We start from the raw sequence: 27,743 nt of genomic DNA on the forward strand, positions 1-27,743 counted from the left end.
GCCGGGCAGCGCTGCCGGGGGTGTTTCGCCTGGCCGCAGAAATAGCAGTGGGCGCCCCCGGTGGGACTTGGCGTTTGGACTGCGCAAGCCTGTGGGGTGTCCGGGGGGGGGGGGGGTTTGTCGCGACGGGTGCGTACGGAGCCCAATGGGCTGCCGCACGGTCGGGGCCGTAGGCGCGGGTATTAAGCGCGGCCACGTCTAGGGAGGCTGCTAGGGCCCGTGCCTCTGAGAGTCCTAGCGACTCTCTTTCTAGAAGTCTTTGGCGGATTTGGGAGGAATTCATACCTGCCACAAAAGCATCGTGCATTAACATGTCCGTGTGTTCATTTGCGTTCACCGAAGGGCAGCTGCAGGCTCGTCCCAAAATCAGCAGCGCGGCGTAGAATTCGTCCATCGATTCTCCGGGACCTTGCCGTCTCGTCGCGAGCTGGTAGCGAGCGTAGATTTGGTTAACTGGGCGGGCATAGAGACTTTTCAGTGCTGCGAATGCCGTCTGGAAATCCTCCGCGTCTTCGATGTGGGAGAAAATCTCCGTGCTTAACCTCGAGTGCAGGACCTGTAGTTTTTGGTCTTCTGTGACCCGGCTGGTGGCCGTTCTGAGGTAGACCTCGAAACAAGTCTGCCAGTGCTTGAAGGCTGCTGCCGCGTTCACTGCGTGGGGGCTGATCTTCAGGCATTCCGGGATGATCCTGAGCTCCATAGTCCTTTTTAGGCAAGCTTAATAAATTGTAGCGCACAAAGACTCCGTGAGACGAATAGAGTGAAGTCGATGAGGCTTTATTAAGCGTGTCTGTTCCCCCGCAGCTCGATAGTAGAATGGCCTGCGGGGGAGGACTCCGGCTTCTTATACTCCGCCTTCAGGGCGGAGCTAGAGGTCAACGGCCAACCAGGACCCGGGATCTGTCAGCCAATGACATTAGGGCTTCCAGTCCCACATGACCCCTAATCCATACTACCACACCCGTTTTCTGCCTACCTCCTTTTTTAAACAGTGGTGTCACGTTTGCTAATTTCCAATCCGCCGGGACACCCCAGAGTCTAAGTGAATTTTGGTAAATTATCACTAGTGCATTTTCAATTTCCCTAGCCATCTCTTTTAGCACTCTGGGATGCATTCCATCAGGGCCAGGAGACTTGTCTACCTTTAGCCCCATTAGCTTGCCCATCACTACCTCCTTAATGATAACAATCCTCTCAAGGTCCTCACCTGTCATAGCATCATTTCTATCAGTCACTGGCATGTTATTTGTAGCTTCCACTGTGAAGATTGACCCAAAAAACCTGCTCAGTTCCTCAGCCATTTCCTCATCTCCCATTATTAAATCTCCCTTCTCATCCTCTAAAGGACCAATATTTACCTTAGCCACTCTTTTTTGTTTTATATATTTGTAGAAACTTTTACTATCTGTTTTTATATTCTGAGCAAGTTTTCTCTCATAATCTTTCTTACTCTTCTTTATAGCTTTTTTAGTAGCTTTCTGTTGCCCCCTAAAGATTTCCCAGTCCTCTAGTCTCCCACTAATCTTTGCCACTTTGTATGCTTTTTCCTTCAATTTGATACTCTCTCTTATTTCCTTAGATATCCACGGTCGATTTTCCCTCTTTCTACCGTGCTTCCTTTTTGTTGGTATAAATCTTTGCTGAGCACTGTGAAAAATTGCTTGGAAGGTTCTCCACTGTTCCTCAACTGTTTCACCATAAAGTCTTTGCTCACAGTCTACCTTAGCTAGTTCTTCGCACATCTCATTGTAATCTCCTTTGTTTGAGCACAAAATACTAGTGTTTGATTTTACCTTCTCACCCTCCATCTGTATTTTAAATTCCACCATATTATGATCGCTCCTTCCGAGAGGATCCCTAAATATGAGATCATGAATCAATCCTGTCTCATTACACAGGACCAGATCTAGGACCGCTTGTTCCCTCGTAGATTCCATTACATACTGTTCTAGGAAACTATCGAGGATACATTCTATAAACTCCTCCTCAAGGCTGCCTTGACCGACCTGGTTAAACCAATCGATATGTAGATTAAAATCCCCCATGATAACTGCCGTACCATTTCTACATGCATCTGTTATTTCTTTGTTTATTGCCTGCCCCACCATAATGTTACTATTTGGTGGCCTATGGATTACTCCTATCAGTGACTTTTTCGCCTTACTATTCCTGATTTCCCCCCAAATGGATTCAACCTTATCCTCCATAGCACCGATGTCATCCCTTACTATTGCCCGGATGTCATCCTTAAATAACAGAGCTACACCACCTCCCTTACCATCCACTCTGTCCTTCCGAATAGTTTGATACCCTTGGATATTTAACTCCCAGTTATGACCATCCTTTAACCATGTTTCAGTAATGGCCACTAAATCATAGTCATTCACGATGATTTGCGCCATCAACTCATTTACCTTATTCCGAATACTACGAGCATTCAGGTAAAGTACACTTATGTTGGCTTTTTTTTACCTGTTTTGAATCTTAACACCTCGATCAGTAACCTTTCCTAAGTTATATTTCTTCTTAATTTTTCTCCTAATTTTCCTTGTCGTTGAACCTATATCTTCATGTAACAACCTGCCGCGTCGCTTACCATTAATGTTTTTACTTCCCGTTTTATTCCTTTTAGTATTACTGGTCCTATTCACTGAGCTCCCCTCAGTCACTGTACCTTGTACTGTCGCCCTTTTTGATTTTTGACTATGGCTTCTCTGCCTTACACTTTCCCCCTTACTGCCTTTTGTTTCTGTCCCTGTTTTACTATCTTCCAACTTCCTGCATTGGTTCCCATCGGTTTCAGAGGGAGGCGTTGCGGAGGAGTCGAGGTAGGCCTCGAAACAGTGAAGCCAGTGTGAGAAGATCTCCTTGGCCTCTGTTGCTCACGCGTCGAGTTCGAGTTTATCTGGCTTTAGAGCGGCTTCCATGGTGCTGTCGCTGGATAATAAATTGTTATACCGTCAATTCACTGCGAGACTGTGAAAACGAGTGAATATAAGGCTTTATTATCCAGGAACTCGCCTGCCAGTGTCTGCTGTACAAATGAGTGCCACCCACAGGTGGCCGGTCTATATATCGCAGGTCATAGGTCACAGCACTATATAGACAGTTCCTACTTAGGTGAATACATTCACCACAAAACCCAAAAGGACGATGGAGGAATGAGAAATTTGGAAAATATTCTAGTTTTAAAAGGAAGATTCTGTTATGGTTGCTAAAAATGATGATATCAAAGATGAAAGTAATGTAAAGAAATCTGTATGTTTTCATTGTTATAAGCTGGTACATGTAAAAGTGAATTGTTGAAAGTTTCAAGCAAAATCATTTACAGTAATAGGACACACAATTTGTGTTCTGCCAGGGTCATTCAGTTCCTGACCTCATTACATGCAGCCTTGTTTCAAACATGGACAAAAGAGCTGAACTCCAGATGTTAGGTGAAAGTGACTGCCCATGATAGCAAGGCATCATTTGACCATGAGTGACATCAGCCCTAGCAAAGCTGGAGTCATTGAGAATCAAGTGAAAATCTAGCTACTAATTGGAAGATGACTGTGGTTGTCGGAGGTCAGTTATCTCAGCTCCAGGGCATAATTGCAGGAGTTCCCCAGTGTAGTGTTAAAGAGGACAATTTGGGCATCCTTAGATGAGAGCATAAACTGCAGCCATTTTAAAACCTACATTTCCACCATTTTGGTGGAATTGAATTCTTCAATTTCAGACTATGGAATTGTCATGTGAACAGATATAACAAGGACACAGTGTGTCTCTGAGAAGCCAGTTTTCAATCAGATAAACTGCATGTTACAATTCAAGGTCTATCTTACAATGTGTAACAAGGTACTCTTGTGATGGCTCTACTAAAGCTGCTGATAGCAAAAGGGCTACACCCAGATATCGGACCACCGATATCATTAATTGCAAGACAACATACGTGCCTTTGTAATGATTGGATGGTTTAATTAAGCATGCGGATCTTTAATGCGATTGGTTAAGTATTCTCATATACTATGCATGATGTAACCTTAATCGATAATCATGATTGGATATAGATAACTAGTAACAAATGATTGGTATATGCTAATGGCTTGTAATCGAATCTTAAAGTATAACTGTCTGTACCATTCTTGAATTGGGGCGTTTTGCTGTCCTAATTAGAATGCCGAAAGCTCTCGTTATAGTCTGTAAATAAAGACTAGATTTTAACTCCAAGTGTCTTCATCTGGTCTCTCATGAGAGTGAAGGTGAAGTACACTACAGTCAAATGGCTGTGGAGTTTTTCCTTCAACAAGTGTTCTAGGCTCAACCATCTGCAGCTGCTTCATCAAAGACCTTCCTTCCAGCATAAGGTCAGAAGTGGGGATGTTCACTGACGATTTCACAATGTTCAGCACCATTCGTAACTCAGATACTGAAGCGGTCCATGCCCATATTATGCAGCAAGACCCAGACAATATCCAGGCCTGAGCTGACAAATGACAAGTGGTATTCGCGCCACACAAATGCCAGGCAATTACCATCTCGAACAAAAGCAAATCTAGCCATAGCCGCTTGACATTCAACGGCATTAACATTGCTGAATTCCCCGCTATTCTTAATATTTTGTGAGATACTGGATCAGTTCATTGATGGTTGCTAATGATGCCATTTCTCTTACAGATAGTCCAGTGAATGCTAGGGGGCATTCATGGGAACCTGTTTCCTTAGATAAAATTCTGCTATTAAATGACTTAATGCACAATAGTTATAGTAGGAATTGTTCCTCGCTTACCTATTGAAAGGGCAGATTTTTTTATTGGGAAATAATTTGGCAGATGATGACATTTTCAATAGTTTCAAGAGAGCTGGTTGCAGTGAAAGAACATTGAAACATAGAACCTGGATTGTTCCCAGATTGTGTAGTAATAAGGTATCAAGCTCATAAAGCAAGACAGGAGGAAGAAAATTCAACTGAAAGGGAAGATGATTCAGGTGTTGGATTAGCCAATATTTTTTATTTATTCACTCTTTCGCGGATTATTCTTTTGCCACCGGTATTTATTGCCCATCTCTAACTGACCCTGAGATGCTGGTGATGAGCTGCCTTCTTGAACCCTGCAGACCATGTGGTGTAGTACATCCACAATGCTGTTAGGAAAGCATTTCCTGGATTTTGACCCAGTGACAGTGAAGAAACAGCAATCTAGTTCCAAATGAGAATGGTATGAAGCTTATAGGGAAACTTACAAGTGGTGATGTTCCATGCATTTGCTGCACTTGTCCTTCTAGATGGTAGAAGTCATGGGTTTGGAAGGTGCTGTTGAAGGAGTCTTGGTGAGCTGCTGCTGTGCATTTTGTAGTCAGTACACATGGCTGCCAATGTGCATTGATGGTGGAGTGAATTTTTAAGGTGCTGAATGGGGTGCCAATCAAGTGGACTGTTTTGTCCTGGATGGTGTCAAGCTTCTTGAGTGTTGTTGCACTCATCCAGGAAAGTGGAGAGTATTCCATTACACTCCTGACTTTTGTATTGTGGATGGTGGACAAGCTTTTGGAGGACAAGGGGTGAGTTGACTCCCTGCAGAATTCACAGCCTCTGACCTTCTCTTATAGTCACAGTATTTATATGGCTAGTCCAGTTCAGTCTGTGACCAGCAATAACTCCCAAGATGTGGATAATGGGGAATTCAGTGATGGTAATGCCACTGAACATCAATGGCAGATGATTAGATTTTCTCTTTTTGGAGATGGTAATTGCCTGGCACTTGTGTGCACAAATGTTACTTGCCACTATCAGTCCAAGCCTGAATATCGTTCAGGTCTTGCTGCATAATATGGGCATGGACTGCTTCAGTATCTGAGTCACAAATGGTGCTGAACATTGTAAAATCATCAGTGAACATCCCCACTTTTGACCTTATGATGGAAGGTCTTTTTTGAAGCAGCTAAAGATGGTTGGGCTTAGCAAACTACCTTGAGAAGTTCCTGCAGCGATGTCCCAAACTAAAATGATTGACCTCCAGCTACCGCATTCACCTTCCTCTGGGCTAGCTATTACTCCAACCAGAGAAGATTTCACATAATCAACATTATAAGTATTTTCTATCCACCATGGTAGTGACTCACCAAAAAATGTAACTAGATTAGTGGATGATAGTTCTCTTTGATCAACTTGTTTAAGTTATGTCTCCAATGATAGATTCCAGTAATTAATGTTAAACTGACAGGATTATTATCTGGTTTCGTTTACCCTCCTTTGTGATTTTCCAATCCAAAAGCGCAATTCATGTATCAAAAAAGCTTTAGAAAATTGTTATGATAATGAGAAATCTGGCATTCGTGTTTGTCCTGATGAGTGCAAGACAAAAAGCTTTGGCAACATGTGTCTCTTTTTGGAACTATTGATTCTGTAATTTCTATTCTTGCATGTTTTAATATGCTAGTATGGAAACCGTAATATTAGAAATAGGCCAGAGAATTGTCAATTCTAAGTCCAATTAATTTCTCCAATCCAGTTTTGCCCAGAAGTTCCATCATTTGACGTATTGTAGGTTCCCTTGCAAAACTGGTATTTGCCCTTTTCCACTATTGTGAATAAGGTTTGAATAAAGCTATAATATTTTGACAAGACTTAATTGCACTTTTTATTGATATTTGCAGTTGAGATTTGAAGGAGCTTTTCAACTGGGGGGAACATTGATGGTTGACATGAAATACAGAATGCTGTTGGCTGCACACAGCTGAAAATGTTTTTCATGACAGATAATGTCACTGGTAAAACACTTGCAGAAATGTTTAGCAAAAGAGACAAAAGCTGTAAAATTGAGATTTAACCAATAAACTGACATTCTTTAAAGCTATACTTTGCTTTGATGCCTAGTCAGAACTCTGGAGAATCTTATATAGTCGTTGCAAAGTTATGCAATGCTTAAGTCAGGTGGCTTGTTCAGCAAGCTAGACGGTACAATTGGGCAGGACGTTGACCACTCATTGGGTGATCGTATGTATGATTTCTTGTGACATATTTGTGACTAATGGGGCATATTATTAATCAATGTATTGTAATGGGGTATTATTCAAACCTGGTAAAGCTACTAGTGTCTAATTTGAGCTTTGAGTGTTGTTTCATTATTCCTCGTAATGTCTCATGTCTGAACAGTAATCTGCCAGGGGTTCAAGGTTTGGGCGTGATTATCTGGCCTTGTTATGCTCGCGCTCAAGTGACACAAGGCCGGTAATAGCAGGAGAGGCCAAAAACGAGAACCATGCCAGGCGCCAAATAGTTTGCGACGCTACCGGCCTGATTCTGTAGGCGAAATCGGGATCAAGCCGCAGCGTGGTGATAAACCAATTATCACCACTTAAGCCCTATTTCCATACAATTAACAGGAGCCACCCCATATCCAACGGCCTCCGTCATTCAGCGGCCTCCCCAGCAAGTGGTGCCAATTAGTACTCCTTTTGAAAAACGTGAACCTGGCGGAAGGGCTTCTACGGGGAGCCGAGGAGGTGAGTAGCCATCTTTGCTCACAGGCAAAGAGCCCGGGGTTGCTGGGCGTGCCACCCAAGTGCTAAATGGGGGGCCCTCGCTGGGGGTGGGGGATCCTCCGCAAAGGTGGGACGCCATAGGATTTGGATTTGTTTATTGTCACGTGTACCGAGGTAAGTGTTTTTCTGCTTGCAGCCCGAACAGATCATTTAGTACATGTCCACGGCCAGAGGGGGGGTGGGTGCCACAAGGACAGGGGATTTGCCTGGAGAGATGGGCCAAGTGTTCGAAGGTCGGCCCGCACTGCGGAAGGAAGTGACAGAGGCATCAAAATGGATGTGCCCCAAGGGTTTTTAAGGAGTAATACAAGTTTCCACTCTCCGGAAGGTGCCACTCTACACCCCCCCCCACCCCAGTTCCCTCAGTGATTCTCAACATGCTTTGCCCCTCCTAACTCTGCTACTATGTCTAGGTGTTTTCCTCAGGATGCACATCTGAGGTGGAGGCAGCCAGCTGCTTACCATGTCCCGTGGCCTTCGATGCCCCTGGCCGACGTCCTCTGGGGGCTCTGGGATCAGAGGGCCCTGGCGCACTTGTCGAAGCACATGCACAGCCATGCCACCCTGTACCGTGTGCTAACTTCGAGACGTGGCCTCATCAGAGGGGTGGAACTCGGGGGAGCTGGTGGCCTGGTTCCGGGTTGGCACCCAGCGCCCCCTCCTCCCTGTTGGTAACCCATAGGGCCCTAGGGTTCACCTTGGGATGAAGGGGCAGCTAGTTCAAGCCCTGGCTGCCCCTTCATCATCTGGCTCTGCCAGCTTCCGTGGTCTACACCATTGTGTCGACGCCCTCTGCGATGCACCTGTGATTGGGCTATGCTCTGCAGCGCCTCGGCAATGCCCACCTGCCGACTGGAACAAGCTCCGCAGTGTCTCAGCCATGCCCATCTGAGAGCGGAACATGTCCACAGACCTCATCAACGTTAGGCCTGGTACTGGTAGACATCCCCCGTGAGTTGGACACTCTTCTGACCCTCACCGACTGCTCGACACCTTCACTAATAGTACTGATGTTGTGCACCAGGCTTTCCACTGCGGTTGCCACCCTTGCAGTTGTTGGCTTCAGTGCCACGCATTGCTGGCGACATCTGCGCTCGTAGCCTCTGGGACTCCTCAAAGTGGCTATGGATCTGCTGGAGTGATGCTGACATCTCCCTCTGAATGTCCCGGCTGCTCCCTATCGTCTCATCAGCTCCGGGTAACTCTGTGACAACATCAGGCTGGGACACAGCTGAGTTCTGGGATCCAGCAGCCCGCCGATTGCTGTCTCGCCTGGGGGTTCCTGCCTCTACCTGATATGCCATCGGCAGCAGTGTGGTGCTCACCAGATTGTGCCTCCGAAGCCTGTCCACTAACAATTCCCACCAAGGTGTGTGTATCTGTACTGGTGGAGGATGGGGATGGCAGCTGTGCCGCGACTATAATGGTTGCATCTCGGAGCTCCCATGGGAGGCAGGAGAGGGTGCTGTCGCCTGGAGGATCTGCGGGAAAATGGACATGTGGTCATTGGGAGGAATGGGTCAGTCAGTAAGGCAATAACGACTCACGTTTGACAGGTCCCCCGGGTGGAGTCTGGTGCTTCCTCACCTCTGCAGTGTCCGCCCAGCCTTCGCATGGGTGACTGCCCTGTCCTCGGCCACCCCAGTCACCTCCAGGACATGCCCCTTGAAGGAGGTGAGGATTATTAAGTCCGGCACCCCCTTTCCTGAGAAGGGGCAACTTTCCACAGTGGTAGGATGGAGGTCTGAAGGGAGGTTTACCGAGGGTGGAGGGAGGGTTGGGGGGGGGATGGATGGGGACATTGGTGTCTACTCACTCGTGCTGGCCCAGTGTAGGTCGTAGACCTTTTTTCGGCACTGGAGATCAGACCTCCTGGTCACCTCGTCCCAGGCAGCACTGGCTACCCTATGGTTCACCCTCCGGACCCTTTCTGGGATCCCTCCTGGCATCCACCACATCTAGGAGTCTTCTCAAGTTAGCGTCCCCGAATTTTGGTGCCGGTCTCCTTGGTGCCATTATTGTGAGCTGGCTGGGGTTGGTTGAGCAAGTGCAGCTTAAGTGCTGCTCGACCTTGTTAGCGGGGGAGGAGGGGGGGGGGGGGGGGTCGTGAGTGCAGTGCCTGCGAATCAGCTGGCGAGTCTTCATTTGCCTGCAAGGGTTCGTTAAGTGGATCGTTGAATTGCGTTGCCAGCCTCGGTGGGCTGAGCACCGGGACGCTCACGGCAATTCCCCGCTCGCCACCAGACTTAGAATTGTTTCTGGAGAATCGCACCCTTTGTTTTACAGCTTAAGGTATTCATTTAGTAAGTGTGCCATTTTCTTATCCCCTGCATGGCACAGACGCATCCTCGAACATTATAGAAGAGCAAATTGGACCACATCAGATGCACTTGTGTAACACAAACATTGTCATAATTGTCCCGGTAATGTATTGCACAATAAACAATCTAACATCCTTTTTCTTATCAAATAGCATACATATTGATGTTGCATCATAAACATACATAATATTTCGCAAGCCAATAAAACCCTTGAAAAAAGTTTACAAAAAACCCAGAAAGTCACATTCACAAAAATATTTCTCATTGGAGAACCTGGAGTTTAAGGGGCATTAGCTGCTTCATATTCAGCAACCTATTAATATCCCTCCCCTCTCCTCATCTGGTTAACACCAAAACGACTGCTTGCACCATTCTGCACACAACTCAGGAACTTGGCAAGTGCGCTTGCGCTTGGGATGCCGCGCGATGCATTTTACATAGGACGCATGCGCATGTCCTGTTGAGTGAGTTGCGGGTCCGCAGCCTGATCGGCAGACACGCATGCGTAGATGTTGACACCTGACTGGCGCATGCTCTCAGAGACGCCGCTTTCAGCGCGAGGATGGAGCTGGAAGCGATGTCGGACTGTGAGAGTGAGGAGACCATCGTGGAGAGTTCCGTCTCAGGACAGTGAGGGCGAGGAGGAAGAGCTTCACGTGGAGAGGTATCCAAGCGAAAGTTGGAGCCAGAGATCTCTTCGTGTCACAAGATAGCCCGAGAACTCAGTCCCCTCCTCTCCCCCCTCACTTTCTCCCCTCTCCCCCCACCCTCACTTCTCTCCCCCCCCCCACCCTCACTTCTCCCCCCCCCCACCCTCACTTCCTCCCCCCCACCCCTCACTTCTCCCCCCCCCCACCCTCACTTCTCCCCCGCACCCTCACTTCTCCCCCCCCCACCCTCACTTCTCCCCCCCACCCTCACTTCTCCCCCCCCCCACCCTCACTTCTCCCCCCCACCCTCACTTCTCCCCCCCACCCTCACTTCTCCCCCCCACCCTCACTTCTCCCCCCCCACCCTCACCTTCTCCCCCCCACCCCTCACTTCTCCCCCCCCACCCCTCACTTCTCCCCCCCCACCCTCACTTCTCCCCCCCACCCTCACTTCTCCCCCCCACCCTCACTTCTCCCCCCCCCCCTCACTTCTCCCCCCCCCACCCTCACTTCTCCTCCCCCCCCACCCTCACTTCTCCCCCCCCCACCCTCACTTCTCCCCCCCCACCCTCACTTCTCCCCCCCCACCCTCACTTCTCCCCCCCCACCCTCACTCTCCCCCCCCACCCTCACTTCTCCCCCCCCACCCTCACTTCTCCCCCCCCACCCTCACTTCTCCCCCCCCACCCTCACTTCTCCCCCCCCACCCTCACTTCTCCCCCCCCACCCTCACTTCTCCCCCCCCACCCTCACTTCTCCCCCCCCACCCTCACTTCTCCCCCCCCACCCTCACTTCTCCCCCCCCCACCCTCACTTCTCCCCCCCCCACCCTCACTTCTCCCCCCCCCCACCCTCACTTCTCCCCCCCCCACCCTCACTTCTCCCCCCCCCACCCTCACTTCTCCCCCCCCCACCCTCACTTCTCCCCCCCCACCCTCACTTCTCCCCCCCCACCCTCACTTCTCCCCCCCCACCCTCACTTCTCCCCCCCCCACCCTCACTTCTCCCCCCCCACCCTCACTTCTCCCCCCCACCCTCACTTCTCCCCCCCCACCCTCACTTCTCCCCCCCACCCTCACTTCTCCCCCCCCACCCTCACTTCTCCCCCCCCACCCTCACTTCTCCCCCCCCACCCTCACTTCTCCCCCCCCCCCTCACTTCTCCCCCCCCACCCTCACTTCTCCCCCCCCCACCCTCACTTCTCCCCCCCCCACCCCCCCACCCTCACTTCTCCCCCCCCCACCCTCACTTCTCCCCCCCACCCTCACTTCTCCCCCCCCACCCTCACTTCTCCCCCCCCACCCTCACTTCTCCCCCCCCACCCTCACTTCTCCCCCCCCACCCTCACTTCTCCCCCCCCACCCTCACTTCTCCCCCCCCACCCTCACTTCTCCCCCCCCCACCCTCACTTCTCCCCCCCCCACCCTCACTTCTCCCCCCCCCACCCTCACTTCTCCCCCCCCCCACCCTCACTTCTCCCCCCCCACCCTCACTTCTCCCCCCCCCACCCTCACTTCTCCCCCCCCCCACCCTCACTTCTCCCCCCCACCCTCACTTCTCCCCCCCACCCTCACTTCTCCCCCCCCCCACCCTCACTTCTCCCCCCCCCCACTCTCACTTCCCCCCCCCCCCCACTCTCACTTCCCCCCCCCACTCTCACTTTCCCCCCCCCACTCTCACTTTCCCCCCCCCCACTCTCACTTTCCCCCCCCACTCTCACTTTCCCCCCCCACTCTCACTTTCCCCCCCACTCTCACTTTCCCCCCCCACTCTCACTTTCCCCCCCCACTCTCACTTTCCCCCCCCACTCTCACTTTCCCCCCCCACTCTCACTTTCCCCCCCCCACTCTCACTTTCCCCCCCACTCTCACTTCCCCCCCCACTCTCACTTTCCCCCCCCACTCTCACTTTCCCCCCCCACTCTCACTTTCCCCCCCCACTCTCACTTTCCCCCCCCACTCTCACTTTCCCCCCCCACTCTCACTTCCCCCCCCCCCCACCCTCACTTTGCTCTCCACCGATTCTCTCTGCCCACCCTTCCTCCACGTATATTATAAACCACATCTTAATTGACAGTGAAATCAACACATTTTTGAATGATACCAGTATTGCTTACTTGAGTACATAAATGCGTGCCTCCATCCAAGCTGTGATTTTGGTGAACATCGTCCATAGCAATGGGCCTGAATTCAGCAGTGTCATTTGTCTGTCGTACATATCCATGGCTGTTGTAACTTGTCAAATTACACTTTTCAATATTGCTGTTATAAATAGATTTCTATGCTTTCATGTAGGATGCTGTTTATTCACAAAAATGCTTTTCAGCTGTACCATACAATGAGTGATTTTACTTCGGGCACAGAAGCCGTGTTTGGAGGTAATTTTTTGGGTTTTATATGTCTAACTTTATCAAGAGGTACATATGCTCATATTTTCCCCACTATCTTTTTGTTCCTTTTGTCCATTTATTCACACCCATGTGACGATATTGACATTTCTTTAAAGATAAAATTCACTGGGTGTCAGCAAATCGTATGGTACCTCACCCATGAGTACATCCTTTGTGTGAGCTTAAACAGTGATATTGAGCTGACTAACGCCCTATTAAAGGCATCATAGCTCATTCCAAATCTTTCTCAATGTTTACACAGGCATAAATATCAGGAGGAGTCTCAACTTCACGATTAGAATTGGAATAGGGAATCGGAAGAGATCGTTTAGAATAAGAATCTATAAATACTAAATATAATGAGGATAAGAAACTTAAAATACGAAATGTGACAAGGGAATTTGGACACTTTTTGAATAGCAAAGGTTAAGAGGATATATGCCAACTGTTTAAAATTAAGGCTTGACTAAGGGAAAGAGAAAAGTTATTTCCACTGGTCGTAACTCGGGTAACAGAAGGAATGCACTTAAGATGATAAAAAATGAGGGGGGAACTTAGGAGAACTGTTTTAATAATGCAATCGGTTATTAAGACATAAAATAGATGAAAATGTTTAATAGCCCTCTTAATGAGAAATGGATATATATTTGAAAAAATACAAATTAAGTCTGGAGACACAAATATGGGACTAAATTGTCTGAAAGCTGATACACCGGCATGATCAAAAAATAGCTGCCTTTTTCATTTGATTCTAAATTGGGTGGCACAGTAGCACAGTGGTCAGCACTGTTGCTTCACAGCGTCTTGGCCAAACCCAACCTTGCCCCTCACCTGAGGTGTGGTGACCTCGGGTTAAATTGATACAGTCAGCCAGGAGCTGGGGGGGCCCTACATAAACTGAATCTGACGAGGTTGGTGGAGCAAATGGAGGAGGATTTTAAAAGATGGGACATGTTACCGCTCTCGCTGGCGGGTAGAGTGCAATCGGTCAAAATGGTGGTCCTTCCGAGGTTTTTGTTTGTGTTTCAGTGCCTTCCCATCGTGATCACTAAGGCCTTTTTTAAGAGAGTAGGCAGGAGTATTATGGGGTTTGTTTGGGCGAATAAGACCCCGAGGGTAAGGAGAGAGTTCCTGGAACGCAGTAGGGACCGAGGAGGGTTGGCGCTGCCAAACCTGGGGAGCTACTACTGGGCAGCAAATGTGTCGATGATCCGCAAGTGGGTTATGGAGGGAGAGGGGGCGGCATGGAAGAGGCTGGAGATGGCAAAGGAACGAGTCTGGGAGCGTTGGTGACGGCACCGCTGCTGCTCTCGCCGACAAAGTATACCACGAGCCCGGTGGTGGCGGCAACGCTAAGGATCTGGGGCCAGTGGAGACTGCACAGGGATGCAATGGGAGCATCGGTGTGGTCCCCGATCAGGGGTAACCATCGGTTTATCCCGGGGAAGATGGACGGAGGGTTCCAGAGCTGGCATCGGGTGGGGATCAGAAGAATGGGGGACCTGTTCATTGACGGAACGTTTGCGAGCCTAGGGGCACTGGAGGAGAAGTTTGAGTTACCCCTGGAAATGCCTTTAGATATATGCAGGTGAGGGCTTTTGTAAGGCGACAGGTGAGGGAATTCCCGTTGCTCCCGGCACAAGGAATTCAAGACCGGGTGATCTCGGGCGCATGGGTTGGGGAGGGTAAGGTGTCGGAAATAGACCAGGAGATGAAAGAAGAAGGGGAAGCGCTGGTAGAAGAGTTGAAGGGTAAATGGGAGGAGGAGTTGGGGGAGGAGATCGAGGTAGGTCTGTGGGTGGATGCCCTAGGTAGGGTTAATTCCTCCTCCTCGTGTGCCAGGCTCAGCCTGATACAATTTAAGGTGGTTCACAGAGCTCACCTGACGGGGGCGAGGTTGAGCAGGTTCTTTGGGGTAGAGGACAGATGTGGAAGGTGCTCAGAGAGCCCGGCGAACCATGTCCATATGTTTTGGTCATGCCCGGCACTGGGGTTCTGGAGAGGAGTGGCGGGAGCAATATCTCAGGTGGTGAAAGTCCGGGTCAAGCCAAGCTGGGGGCTAGCAATATTTGGAATAGTGGACGAACCGGGAGTGCAGGAGGCGAAAGAGGCCGGCATTCTGGCCCTTGCGTCCCTAGTAGCCCGGCGAAGGATCTTGCTAATATGGAAGGAGGCGAAGCCCCCCAGCGTGGAGGCCTGGATAAACGATATGGCTGGGTTCATAAAGTTGGAGAGGATTAAGTTCACCTTGAGAGGGTCTGCGCAGGGGTTCTACAGGCGGTGGCAACCGTTCCTAGACTATCTCGCGGAGCGTTAGAGGAAGGTCGGTCAGCAGCAGCAGCAACCTGGGGGGGGGGGGGGGGGGGGGGGGGAGCTGCCTGGGGGGTGGATGAGCAAGAGATAACATGAAGAGTCGGGGAAACTGGCACGTACGGGAGAGAGCCAGTGTACAAAGCTATGTAAATATACTATTTTGCCATGTATATATCTTGCTCCGCGCGATTTCTCGTTTTTTTTTGTTACGGGGGGAAGGGGGGTTATTGTTTGTAAGGGAGAAAAATTGTGTTAAAAACTTTAATAAATAAAAAAAAAATTGATACAGTCAGCTCTCCCCCCTCAAAGGGGAAAGCAATCCATGGTTATCTGGAGCTATGGAAGCTTTACCGTACCGGATTATAATGCTGAGGCTAATGCACTGGGAACATAAGTTCAAATCTCACCATGATAACTGGTGAAATCTAAATTTGATTAATAAATTTGGAGATGGAAGGTGTTCTTAGTAATGCTGACAAAACTATCATCACATTTGTAAAAACATATCTCGTTCACTATTGCCCTTTAGGAAAGATATCAGGCCACTTGTGACTCCAGACTCACAGCAAAATGAGTCTTAACTGCCCTCTGAAATGGTCTAGAAAGTCACTCGGTTGTACTGAACCATTACAGAAGAGTTAAAAAGGAATAAAACTGGATGGGCCAGTATTGACTTAGGCACCGAAAATGACAACAGCCCACCAACCCTGTTGACCGTGCAAAGATCTCCTTAGGAACGTTTGGAGGCTTGTGCCAAAATTGGAGAGCTGTCCCAAAGAATGGTCAAGCAACAGCCTGACATAGTCATACGAACAAGGATCAGGAGTAGGCCATTCAGCCCTCCCACCTGCTCCACCAATTAACAAGATCGTGGCTGATACGACGGTAACCACAAATCTGCATCCCGCCTACCTCCGATATCCTAGGAGCAGGATTAGGCGTTTACAGGAATTCCAAACACTTAAAACCCTATAAGTGAACAAATTCCATCTCATCTCTGTTTTAAATGGGCGATTCCTTATTTTTAAACAGTAACTCCTTGTTCTAAATTCTCCACATTCACCTTGCCAAGACCCCTCGGGAGCTTGTACGTTTCAGTCAAGTTGCCGCTTATTCTTCTATTCCGAGTAAATGCTTTGAGTCCAATGTGACTATTCTCCCGAAGTTTCCCAGAAGAGTCATATTGGAGTTGAACTGGTAGCTATTTCTCTTTCCACAGATGCTGCCAGATCTGCTGAGCTTTTCCAGCACCTCACCTGGTCTTATTTCAGATCTCTAGCACCCACAGTATTTTGCTTTTATTTTACCATTTCTTAAAACTCGACTTGGTTCTCCTATCACAGACTCGCTTTCTTCTCCGATTGCTGGGAATCATTCCCATGGGATGTCGTTTTAGCCAGCTTAAAAATGGGAAATGAATTGGAATGCTAAACAAGGGGGTGATAGATTATCAGGGGTAGCAGGATGCAGATTTGAGTTTATAATCTGATCAGCCATGATCTTATTTAATGGTGGAGCAGGCTCGAGGGGCTGAATGGTTTACTGCTCATTGTTTGTGTCTTCAGCAGGACCGCAAAGTCCCTACCTAGCTGGGTTATTCAGTTAGCTTCAGCCTTCGTTGCACTCTCCACGTTAACATTAAAGTCCCTGTCTCCTTTCTCTTTCTACCAAAATCTATTCAATGAACAATTCTATTTACATTTTCCTGCATGAGGTTAATGCATAGAATAAATAATTTGAAGAACGATGACCAATCAAAAGTGAATAATCTTTTTTTCTTATTTTAGGAAATTCTTCACCTGTGATACAGATGATTCCTAAAAGTAAATGTTTTCGATTGCATGTGGAAAATCGTCAACAGCAAGTGAAAACTCTGGTACGGATTACATTATCAAAGTTAGAAATTGTCTTGAAATAGAGGACGAGTGTCAGATTTCTGAGCCCTGAAATTGCTCTGGAAATAGTGGCTGATCCTGAGGAACCTGGACCGGACCCTAGTTGTGCTGGATCCGCTGTCCTTTTTTTTTTTTTGATTAAAATAACAAGTTCCACTGGAAATCTGAACAAAGTTACAGTTTCCCCATCTAAACCTTAATTGAATTGAGGGTAGGAATGCATCACTTGTCAGAATTCCTGCCAGTTTCCCTCTTCCTCTCGATTGCCTCCAACCTGGGATGGTTTGTGTATGGCAGCCAATGCATTTATACTGGGACTGTTCATGGTGACCACCTGTGCACTTTGAACAACATTTCTTAACTCAGAACAAATGTCCCCTGTGCTCATAATTGCAAAGCTACAAATGGCAGGAGTCATTTGATTTCTTATCATTCACACTTCATTCTAATATGTCCATCCATGTTTGGACAGCATCATTTTCTGCAAGTGTAGGAAGCCAGCTGAGTGCTGATAAATACTTAAATTCCTGCGTGTTGTTGGAAGGAAGCTTTAATTTTCTGAGGCCAATACTGTGGCAGTGTACAAATTAGGAGCAGCAAGATTCCATTTGGTCCTTTGACCCTGCTCTGCCATTCAGTAGAATCTTGGTTGACCTGACTGTTACCTCAACTCCACATTCTGCCTACTGCCGATAACCTTTGGCTTTTTTGTTAGTCAAGAATCCATCTACCTCTGCTTTAAAAATATTAAATGATCCTACCTCCACCATTCTCCGGGGAAGAGAATTCCAAAAACTCATGTCCCTCTGAGACAAAACAAAATTACTCCGCATCTCCATCTTAAATGGGAGACCCTATTTTTAAATTGTGTCTCTAGTTCTATTCCTTCCCACATGGGGAAACTCATCCTTTCAGCATCCACCCTGCCAAGTTCCCTCAGGATATTTTTCAATAAGATAACTCGTCATTTTTAGCTCCAATGGATACAGGCCCAGCCTATCCAACTTTTCCTCATAAGATAAATGAGAGAGGGCAGCACGGTGGCGCAGTGGTTAGCACTGCTGCCTAACGGCGCCGAGGTCCCAGGTTCGATACCGGCTCTGGGTCACTGTCCGTGTGGAGGTTTGCACATTCTCCCGTGTTTGTGTGGGTTTCAGCCCACGACCTAAAGGTGTGCAGGGTAGGTGGATTGGCCACGCGAAATTGCCCCTTGGAAAAAATGAATTGGACACTAAATTTTTAAAAAGTAAATAAGCTAATGAGAGAACACCTCCAACCAAGGTGTCAGTTGAGTAAACCTTCTCTGAACTGTTTTTAATGCATTTATATCCTTTCTTAAATAACCAGACAAAAACAGTATTCCAGATCTGATCTCACCAATGATCAGTACAACTGCAGCAAAACATCCCCATTTTTATGTTCCATTCCCCTTGGAATAAATGACCACATTCCATTTGATTTCCTAATCACTTACTGGGCCAACATACTAACTTCATATGATTCAGGACATCCAGGTCCCTCTGTAGCTCGGGGCCAAGAAATGCCAATCCCTTGCCATTTAAATAATCTGCTGCTTTTCTATTCTTCCTGCCAAAGTGGACAAGTTCACATTTTCCCACATTATATCTATTTGTCAAATTTTGGCCCACTCACTTACCCTATCTTTGTCCCTTTGCAGACTCCTTGGCCGGAATTATCACAATATCCAGGCTTGGGGTGACAAGTGACATGTAACATTTGCGCCAGGCAGTGACCTGGACTTAGGAGCCTGGAGATTGCTGCAAATCTCAGAATTCTTGCAACCTAGCCAGCTTCGTTCACTGTGAAAATATAATGATGAGCGTTACTGTAGAGGGCACTGCCTTTACACATTTATGTGTTGAGGACTGAGGAATGCCACATAGATTCTGTGTTGCTCCTTGGAATGAGCAGCTTGCAAGAAAAACGTGGAGTACGGCTGTGACCTTTAGGGGCACTGAAAGGGAATGGCCTCGCCTCAGATTTCATGTGGCGTCAGATTCTCCTGCATGCTGTAGCATGTATGATCCAGCCATCTATTGACAAAAGTAGACATGTGTTGAGCTGCCTGTCTCATCTCCAAATAGGAGAGATGTTTTTGGTAGACCTTGATTACGTCAGTTGGCCTCCATGGGATGGGACTGACCTCAGTCTCTGGGTCATGGGCACATCTGGATCATGCGCCTCAAGCCGCGGCTCTTTAAGCAGTACAAGATGGTGCCTGGCCTTCCTTCTCCTCACCACTGCCATCAAGAAGGCAGCATTGATCGCAGCCTGCATTCTGCAATCTTCTTTGCTATGGACAGATGCATTCATCACTTTGGTCTGTCTCCTCCAACAATTACAGACCTCCCACTCCAATCCAGAAAGCTACTGTTATACCCTTGTGCTGCGCTTGTGGTACCTTATTTTCCCAGGCCACCCTTGAAACTGAGATCCTCCCACACAGATCATAGATGTTATAAGAAGTCACCCTAATAACTAGTGGAAGAGCACAACCCTAAAGTAATTTTGACGTTCACTAAAGGCACTTATCCGGTTCCTAATTTGGATTTGAGATTATCCCTGCCATGAACTTTTCCCGAGAACGGATGCTTTGTTCCCTGTGATTCATGTTAAATGGGCAGTGCAGTTTGCATGGTTTGATAGAGCTTCTTGCATATATCCAGCAGGTGTGCTTCCTTAATGGCTGGCTGCCACATTTCCTTCTCCGATGCCACAGGCGCTCAATGAGACCACCTCTATTGTGACCCCAATTCCTAATGTAGTCTCATGTAAAAGCATACCAGCTTCAAACCGTCCCCTGTTATCGTGCACGTGCCTCCAATCATCCTGGATTCCTGTGAGGTAGACCTTCCTTTGGTCACTCCAGCCTACCCCAGTAACCCTGGATCCCATAATGATTGTTGTGGACATTCCTGTCCTCCCCCTGAACCCATCACTGTGTTTGTCCCCATGCCTCATGTGGACCTCATCCCTCACCCATCTTGCCCAACCAGAGATGCCCTTCCTCCCACCCCACCTCCAAATGAGTTTGGAGTACACCCTTTATTACATTTTCCCCATATACAGGCAAGGCCTGTCTGATCAATGGGATCATGCAGAATATGGTGTGCAAGGCTTGGTCAGTACCACACACACAGTGATCCTGGGGATGGTTGGCTCAGTATAGTCATGAGTTGAATTTTTAATGAGTATTCATGCTAATGCACTCAAATGAAGCTCCCGACATGGATCAGTGGGAAAGTTGAGTCACCATTACACCTCCATGAAAGGACCATTCTTGACTTTTTCACATTGGTGGAAATCCGACTTTTGGCCTCAAAATTTTTAGTGCCTGCCTGCCATGGCTCATGCCGCTGGCAGGACTGGAAAACTCTATGCCTTCTGGTATATCCAGATCTGGTATACCATGTTCTCTGGTTGGTGCTAGAACATACTGCTCTAAGAAACTGGCCCGAAAACACTATGATCTCATCATCCAAGCTACCTTTGCCAATCTTTCACCCATTCTATATGTAGATTAAAATCACCCATGATTCTATCCATATCTTTTTCACAAGCTCCAATGGTATCTTTCTGCACACCCATCTTCCAGTGTGGTTATTGTTTTGGCAGGGGGGGGGGGGGCTGAAAATCATCCCACAAGTGACTTTGTACCTTTAGTATTTTTCATCTCTAACTAAACTGATTCTATGGGTGAGTTTTCCTCCCATTGGACTGGGAGTGGGCATCAACAGTAGCATTCTAGTTGCAATTATTTTTTTCACGATGTATCGTTCACTCCATGCCACTTTAATGATGCAAGCATGGGAAACATGTTGGGTCACTGGCATGTGGCCTCTGATTTGCCCATCCTGCCGTCACCTCACCGCTTCTTCACTCTGCGCATCTTTTTCAAAAAGTGCAGATGCACACAGTCTTCTCAATGTTGGCGGCCCAGGATTGCTCCACTGAAGGCTTGACCTTGAAACCCAAGAAGATGGCAGCCCCCAAGTTCAGTGACACTTCACTGGCGAGCCTACAGGATGCAGTCAAGGCCTGTCACCATGTCCCCTATCGCTATCCTGGCCGCAGGAATTCCAGCAATGTGATCAATCCAGTTTGGGAGACGGTGGCAGCATTGGCTAGTGCCAATGTGCTACAGAAGAGGTCAGCCACCCAGTTCAGGGGGAGGATGAATGATTTTGTGTGTGGCAAAGTCGATCATCTCATCACTCAATTTGCACTCTGGGCCCATCACACATTCGCTGGCATCTCTCATACTGCCAGTTCAAGGGACATCACCACTCACTCTTTCACTCACACCTTCACATCTCTATTTGACCTAATTTCCATTGGAAGTTGTGTCCTCATCATGTCCATGGCTCCACACACCACCCACACATGTCGTGCGTTCCTACCATTTGCCCTGGCATGTGTCTTGCTCACAATCTCTTTGTCTGTCTTTATGCAGGATGAGCTTGCGCACAATTGCAGGGAAAAGTCCCAGAATAGGGGGTGGAGTGCTGGAAATCAAGATCCTCTCTGTTTGAAAATAAAGAGAGCTGAATGGAGAGAACATTGTACATGCCTGTGTCTACAGTGAGGTGAGTGGCAAAGTCCTAAATGAGGAACATGCACCAGCTCATCCCTCAGACAATGATACTGTGAGTGTTTTGTTTTATTTGTCATGCAATGATTATTTCTCCTTTCTTTCAGAGGCACTTCTGAAAATCTTCTGAGGGCATCCACAAGCCAGGTCCTCGCCTCCAGCCCCAACACCACCTCCGATGAGGAGCCACTGGACAGCACAGCGGAAGACCTGTTGGAGCATTCACTCCCAAGCTCCACTACCATAGAAACATATACCTCAGTGGGGCCTAGTTCTAGAACATGCTCAAAGTCACAATGTGGTGAGCACAGCACATAATCTGGTCCACAGCAGGCAGAGGATGGGGTTATCTGAGGTTGCCAACACTCTGAGGACAGCTGACGGTCACGATTCTGCTGTGTCTGAGTCAGATGACGAGCCTCTGAACTGGATCTTAAATCAGTTGGTGGATCTGCATGTGACAAATCATGGGAGCACCAGGAAGCAATGTCAGCTGTATTCTTCAGATTGCAACAATGGAGGAGTCTGTCCGGCTTCAATCTGAGGTGATACTGCTGACATCTCAAAAAACCGATGTCAACACTGGTATGATGGCAGCTGTCATGGAGTGCCCCGATCTCACTCCAACTGCCCCTTCTGAAGGAGTCAGCCAGGGACCCTCAGCATCAATAGGCAGGATGACCAGCAGCTGGACACCAGTGGGTCATCCACCCAGGTGCCTCTGGGACTCTCCGGCTCAGGCAAATCCCCTCATCCTGTGACCCTTTTCACCTCCGAGGAGGGTGCACCTGCCCCACAGCAGAACATACCAAAGCAGGACCCGGTCCCTCGAGGGTGCCCACTAAAATCACAGTCAACAGGGCTTGGCAGTCAGTAAGCTGCCTTTACCTCGACTGTGAATGTTGGGATGTAGCAGTAGGGTTCGGGAAGTTTAAAAGATTTAGGAGAACAGCTTTGGCATGGGTGTTCATAATATCTATATAATGTACACAAATGTAAATAGAATTGCATCCATTTCACATCTCCTGTGTACGCCTCCTTTCTGTGATGAGCTGTGTTGCTGTCGATCTGGGGGAAGGGGAAGAGTGGAGGAGAAGAGTAAGGAAAGGGAGAAGGTGGGGTGGAGAAAGAGAGGGGCAAGGGGGAAGAGGGAGTGGGAAACTAGGTGGAGACAGGATTGTGCTGCATGGGTTACAGATTATAAAGAAAAACGTAAAAGTATCTCATCAAAACAGGGTTTGCATTTTCTAAAGTTAGCTCACTTTTATGATAAAAGCAAAATACTGTGGTTTCTGGAGATCTGAAATACAAGCAAAATGCTGGAAAAACGCAACAAGTCGGGCAGCATCAGTTTTATGATGTTTGAAGCTATTGAAATTCTGAAATATAGAAAATGAACTCTGATCATTTTTGGTGTCTGAATGCTTAAGTGATGTTGCTAATCGCAAATGTTTGAGCAAATAGTTTGGGCAACTGATGATATTAATGTCAGTTATGTTACATGTAATGTTAAATTAAAGTTCAATGATTGTTTTTGAGTGCAATTGATGTTAAATGATAGTTAATTAATTTCTATTGAGCACAATTGATATCAAAGAATGCAAATGAACACTTCAATGTTTCTTCTTGGCTGAGGTGTTCTCCTATCTCGTCTGCATTCTTGAAATGTGATGGTCTAGTGTACAAGAAATATGTGCAAAGATGGAGAAGGATCATATACTGTGCAACTCAATGTGCTCTTTATCGTTGGCAGAGTTTTCATGATGTGAGCCCCTCCTCTGAGCTTGTGTGTGCTGCCATCAGCCAACCGTGTTTTCAGGTTTGTGTGTACATCTACTAAGTTCACCAATAAGTGGGACCACCTTGCCACTTCAAGGCGATGAAGCTCAGCCAAATTATTAACCTGAATCTTAAGCGCCCATCCTTGAACATGTCACATTTGAGAGGGAGCCTGAGACTTCTGTGAACTGTCCAGCTCCAATTTTCTAACAGGCTTCTGGGGTTTGTCCATTTGCCTAATTGCTCTGGAGTTTGTTATTACTGGTGAATTTCCATACTGCAAACAAGGGACGCAATTCTCCCAGCCCCGCGCCGGGCTGGAGAATCGCTGCAACCGTGCCACGGTGTGCGATTCTCCGAGGAGCGGAGAATTTGCGCTGGCGTGTTTGGCGCGGCGCCGGTCGCGGACCCCTGTACGAGGCCGGACCGCCGATTCACCGGCCCGGATGGGCCGCGCGGAAAAAGCAGAGTCCCGCCGGCGCCGTCCACACCTGGTCGCTGCCGGCGGGAACTCTGCGCGAATGGTCGGGGGACGGCCTGGGGGGGCGGGGGGAGGGAGGTGGGCTCCAACCCTGGAGGGGGCCTCCGATGGGGTCTGGCCCATGATCGGGGCTCACCGATCGACGGGCCAGCCTCTCCTCTCTCCTCTCTCTCCCTCCCCCCCCCCCCCGGCCTACTTTGTTGGTCCGGCCCCGGAACCCCTGTGCCATGTTGTGTCCGGGCCGCCGCGTTCTGTAATGCCACAGCGCATGGGCGGGTTGGCCCCCAGTGCGCACCAGGAAGTGAGGCTGGAGCGGCGTGCTGGCCCCCTGTGGGGACCAGAATCGCTAGTGCCCGCGTCCGTTTCGCGCCGTTGTGAAATGCGACGGCGTTCACGATGGCGCGGACACTCTGTCCCGCGATCGGAGAATTGTGCCCAAGGAGTTTATGCAAGGAGATCAATTAGAGTCACTTTACGAGATTAGTCTCGCGTGAATGGGCATCGTTGCTTCACTTTACTGATTCTCTTGTGTTGTCATTAAAAGACTCCTAGCATATCTTAGCTGTGCCTCTCTCCTTCAGTTCAGTTGAATGCCGATGTAATCAGCCTCTCCCCACACCCCAATTATATGTAGCTGCCCTCCAATCCACCCACAGAGCCCTCATCAGCAGAGCTTTGCCTTGTTTTAATTTTGTACTGCACCATTGCTGCACGAAGATGGTTGGTGCAGAACTCACTGCCAGACCAGCTTGGACCCTGCTTGTGTGAGTATGGAAATCCCCCTCCGTGACCTTGATGTTCAAGTATCCATCCCTCACAGACCTTTCAATCATCCCCTTGTATTACTTGATCCCATCGTGTTTGAGGTGCATATCCGTTAGTTAACGCCTGAACAGTTTGAAGTGGATGTGCCTTTGCCCTGTTTGAACCTCACCCATCCCCATCTTGAGGCCGCTTAAACAGTAACCCAATTCCCACCCCCTCACACCCTCGGATAGCTGCACACCCTGAGATACCCCCTTTTCCCCAGATGAAGGCAGCAGATGCCTCCCCTGACTGAGCTGTGGCCCATTATGATTCCAGAAATTCCATGGGCCAAAACATGATATATTATGACCATGCTCTGTGCACAACATGTTGGGCATGTCTGAGTTAGCCTGACGTGTCCTTCTCCTCCATGGACTGGGTCAAGGACAATCTTTGCTAGCTCAACAACTTCTTTATTCTATGCTCCTCCCATTCTGGCTCCATGTGGCTTATGCCAATCAGTGAAATTTTCTCTGATGATTCCTATGTGGCTGAATGTAATGTTTTGCACTCATAGCCCCCAGTGGAGCCCTAGCCCTGCAGCCCATTAAAAGCCACCCCTGCCTAATGAACCCCTTCCGGAGTGAGAGTTCTCGTATTGAGCGAGTAGTGGTCCACCCGGTAGGGGTTTGCTAGCGGGACCTTAAATACCGTGACCAGACCTGGACTGAGTTCCCAATGGTCCTGGGCTGAGACGATTGTGTTGTACGCTGTGGCTTTTCTGTTCAAGAATAAACCTTTGTTATGCCTACCCTGGCCTCTCCTAGAGTTATTAAATTGGTGACGAGGCGCAAGAATAGCATTCTGAACAGCCGAAAGTAAAGAAAACTACTCCGGTAAGGGGGCAAAAATGTAAATGCGTTTCTTTGGCAAACTTGAGCCATGATGCAAACGTAAAATATTGGGCCTAATATGCTGAGTGCAAGCATTATTTCTTTTGCGCCAATAGCATTGAAGGTTGAGAAGCAGACTGTAATCTTCCTGACTATGGGGCTCTGCTGTTTAGCATCATAAAAAGCCTAACTTAACCAATGGTCCCAGATTCCAAAACGTTTGTTGAGCTCGTAGATCTTGTACGAAATCACTATGACCTGAAGCCTTCAATCATCCTCCAATGTTACTGTTTTAATTCAACTGGGCTTGTAGGATTATTTAAGATTATTATTAAATACCCAGACATCTTCCAAGAGGGCCTCTGTAAAATAAAAGTAACAAGGGCCAGGATCTATATTGACCCCGATGCCATGCTGAAATGACCAGCCCTATTATTACTCGAGAAGGCGGAGACTAAGCTTGGGCCTGAATAAAATATTTTTAAAAGCTGGGATGAAGAAAGGACGACCGGATCCATGGAGACAAGGTTGGCAGAATTCCTGTTTGATAATAGCACCACACCCCATACCACGACAGGAGTTGGCCCGGCAGAACTGCTGATGGGACGACAACTTCGCACCAGGCTGAGCCTGCTATTTCCCATTTAGCGGAGAAGGTAAAGACTAAACAGAGAGTCAAAAGAGAAGTTATGACGCCAGGAGCCTGAGAGAGCATTTAAGACAGGGGTGCTGTACAAGTGCAAAACCTCAGCAAAGGGTCCCTGGAGTCGCATTAGAGAAAATGCAACCTGTCTCCTACAATGTTACGGTCCAACATAAAATTCCTTAAAAACACCTGGACCATCTTAGGAGTAGTGTTGCCTTTTCTCCTGGCTCTGCTCTAACTACGGCAATCAGTGGGTTTGCCATCCTTTCTTTTGGTACCTATATTCTAATGCTCAGAGTCGCCAAAGATAGCCAGAAACGGCTATCAATCGAAGAGCCAAACACCAGTTAGTTCAAGGTCAAGGGTATTTTATTTGCACATAATTAGTCATGCAACATAAACACAACTAGTTAACTACACCTATCGACTAAGACAACCTTTACTTAACTTCAGGCACCCGGCTTAGGCCAGAGGAACAGTGGCCGTTGTTCGATTCTGGATCTATGGAGTCTGGAGAAGTAATTGTTGCTCAGCCAGGCTCATCCGTCTGGTAGCGAGCATTGAACTTGGACTTGCTTCTGGTGGTGCTGCACTTGGAAATAGTCGTAGCCGGGGCGCCAGGTCCAAAAGAGGACGAATACATGGCGGATTCTCTTATGTTTGGGGGTTTTCGCGCTCTTTTGGGCGGTCTTTCTGTTTGGACCCCACTAATTGGGTGATCCCTGATCACTCTGTTCAATTTCTAACCAATAAATGGGCGGGGGTCTGGATGGCTGGGCGTGTCCCAAGCGGTCACTAACCCATTGTTTAAGCTTCCCTAGAACAGGAAGTGGCGCTGAAATGTCTGGGACTGTACCGGTCGCTCGAGTACCAGTCCTTTGTCTTGGTGAAGATGGGCCATCAAATGCTAATAGGCCCATCAAAATGCTAATTGGTCGGAGTTTCGATACTTTTCAACTGGCTCCGCTCTAACTACGGCAATCAGTGGGTTTGCCCTCCTTTTGGTATCTATATTCTAATGCTCAGAGTCGCCAGGTATCAAATGATACCACCACAAGGTTCAACTGGCTATCGATCAAAGAGCCAAACAGCAGTTAGCTAGTTCAAGGTCAAGGGTACTTTATTTGCACACAATTAGTCATGCAACATAAACACTACTAGTTAACTACACCTATCGACTAAGACAACCTGTACTTAACTTCAGGCACCTGGCTTATATACATTTCAGGCTCTGAGCCTACCTGAATCTTGCTTTGTCCATTTTACCTGCCAGGCTTTGCGAGTTTCTCTGTTCCTGGTTGTAAGTGGCCATCCCAGATGGCTACACTCCGTCCTCTTGATCCTCAACGTGAAGCGTTGAAGGATCACACTACTGGGTCTTCTCCTGTTCTCTGACATGCCGGGTACCCTCAATCAAGTACAGGTTCTATCCTACTCTGTCCAATGGGTCAAAACATTTACCTAAATTTCCCTAATACAACACATCTCTA

At 48.1% G+C, this 27,743-nt stretch overlaps 1 protein-coding gene across 1 annotated transcript in view; it reads left to right on the forward strand.

Moving 5' to 3' along the window:
* Positions 1-10,382: 10,382 nt before the first annotated feature.
* The window catches only part of LOC140429276 (uncharacterized), a 90,742-nt gene continuing 73,381 nt past the window's right edge, over positions 10,383-27,743 (forward strand). The window contains exons 1-4 of the mRNA XM_072516067.1: positions 10,383-10,512; positions 12,793-12,875; positions 16,988-17,076; positions 23,461-23,526. Coding sequence (XP_072372168.1) covers positions 12,794-12,875; positions 16,988-17,076; positions 23,461-23,526 — 237 coding nt within the window. The 5' untranslated portion in view covers positions 10,383-10,512; position 12,793. The remainder of the gene's footprint in view (positions 10,513-12,792; positions 12,876-16,987; positions 17,077-23,460; positions 23,527-27,743) is intronic.

The sequence above is a fragment of the Scyliorhinus torazame genome, chromosome 9 (assembly GCF_047496885.1).
Source record: "Scyliorhinus torazame isolate Kashiwa2021f chromosome 9, sScyTor2.1, whole genome shotgun sequence".
In the NCBI taxonomy this organism is placed as follows: domain Eukaryota; kingdom Metazoa; phylum Chordata; class Chondrichthyes; order Carcharhiniformes; family Scyliorhinidae; genus Scyliorhinus; species Scyliorhinus torazame.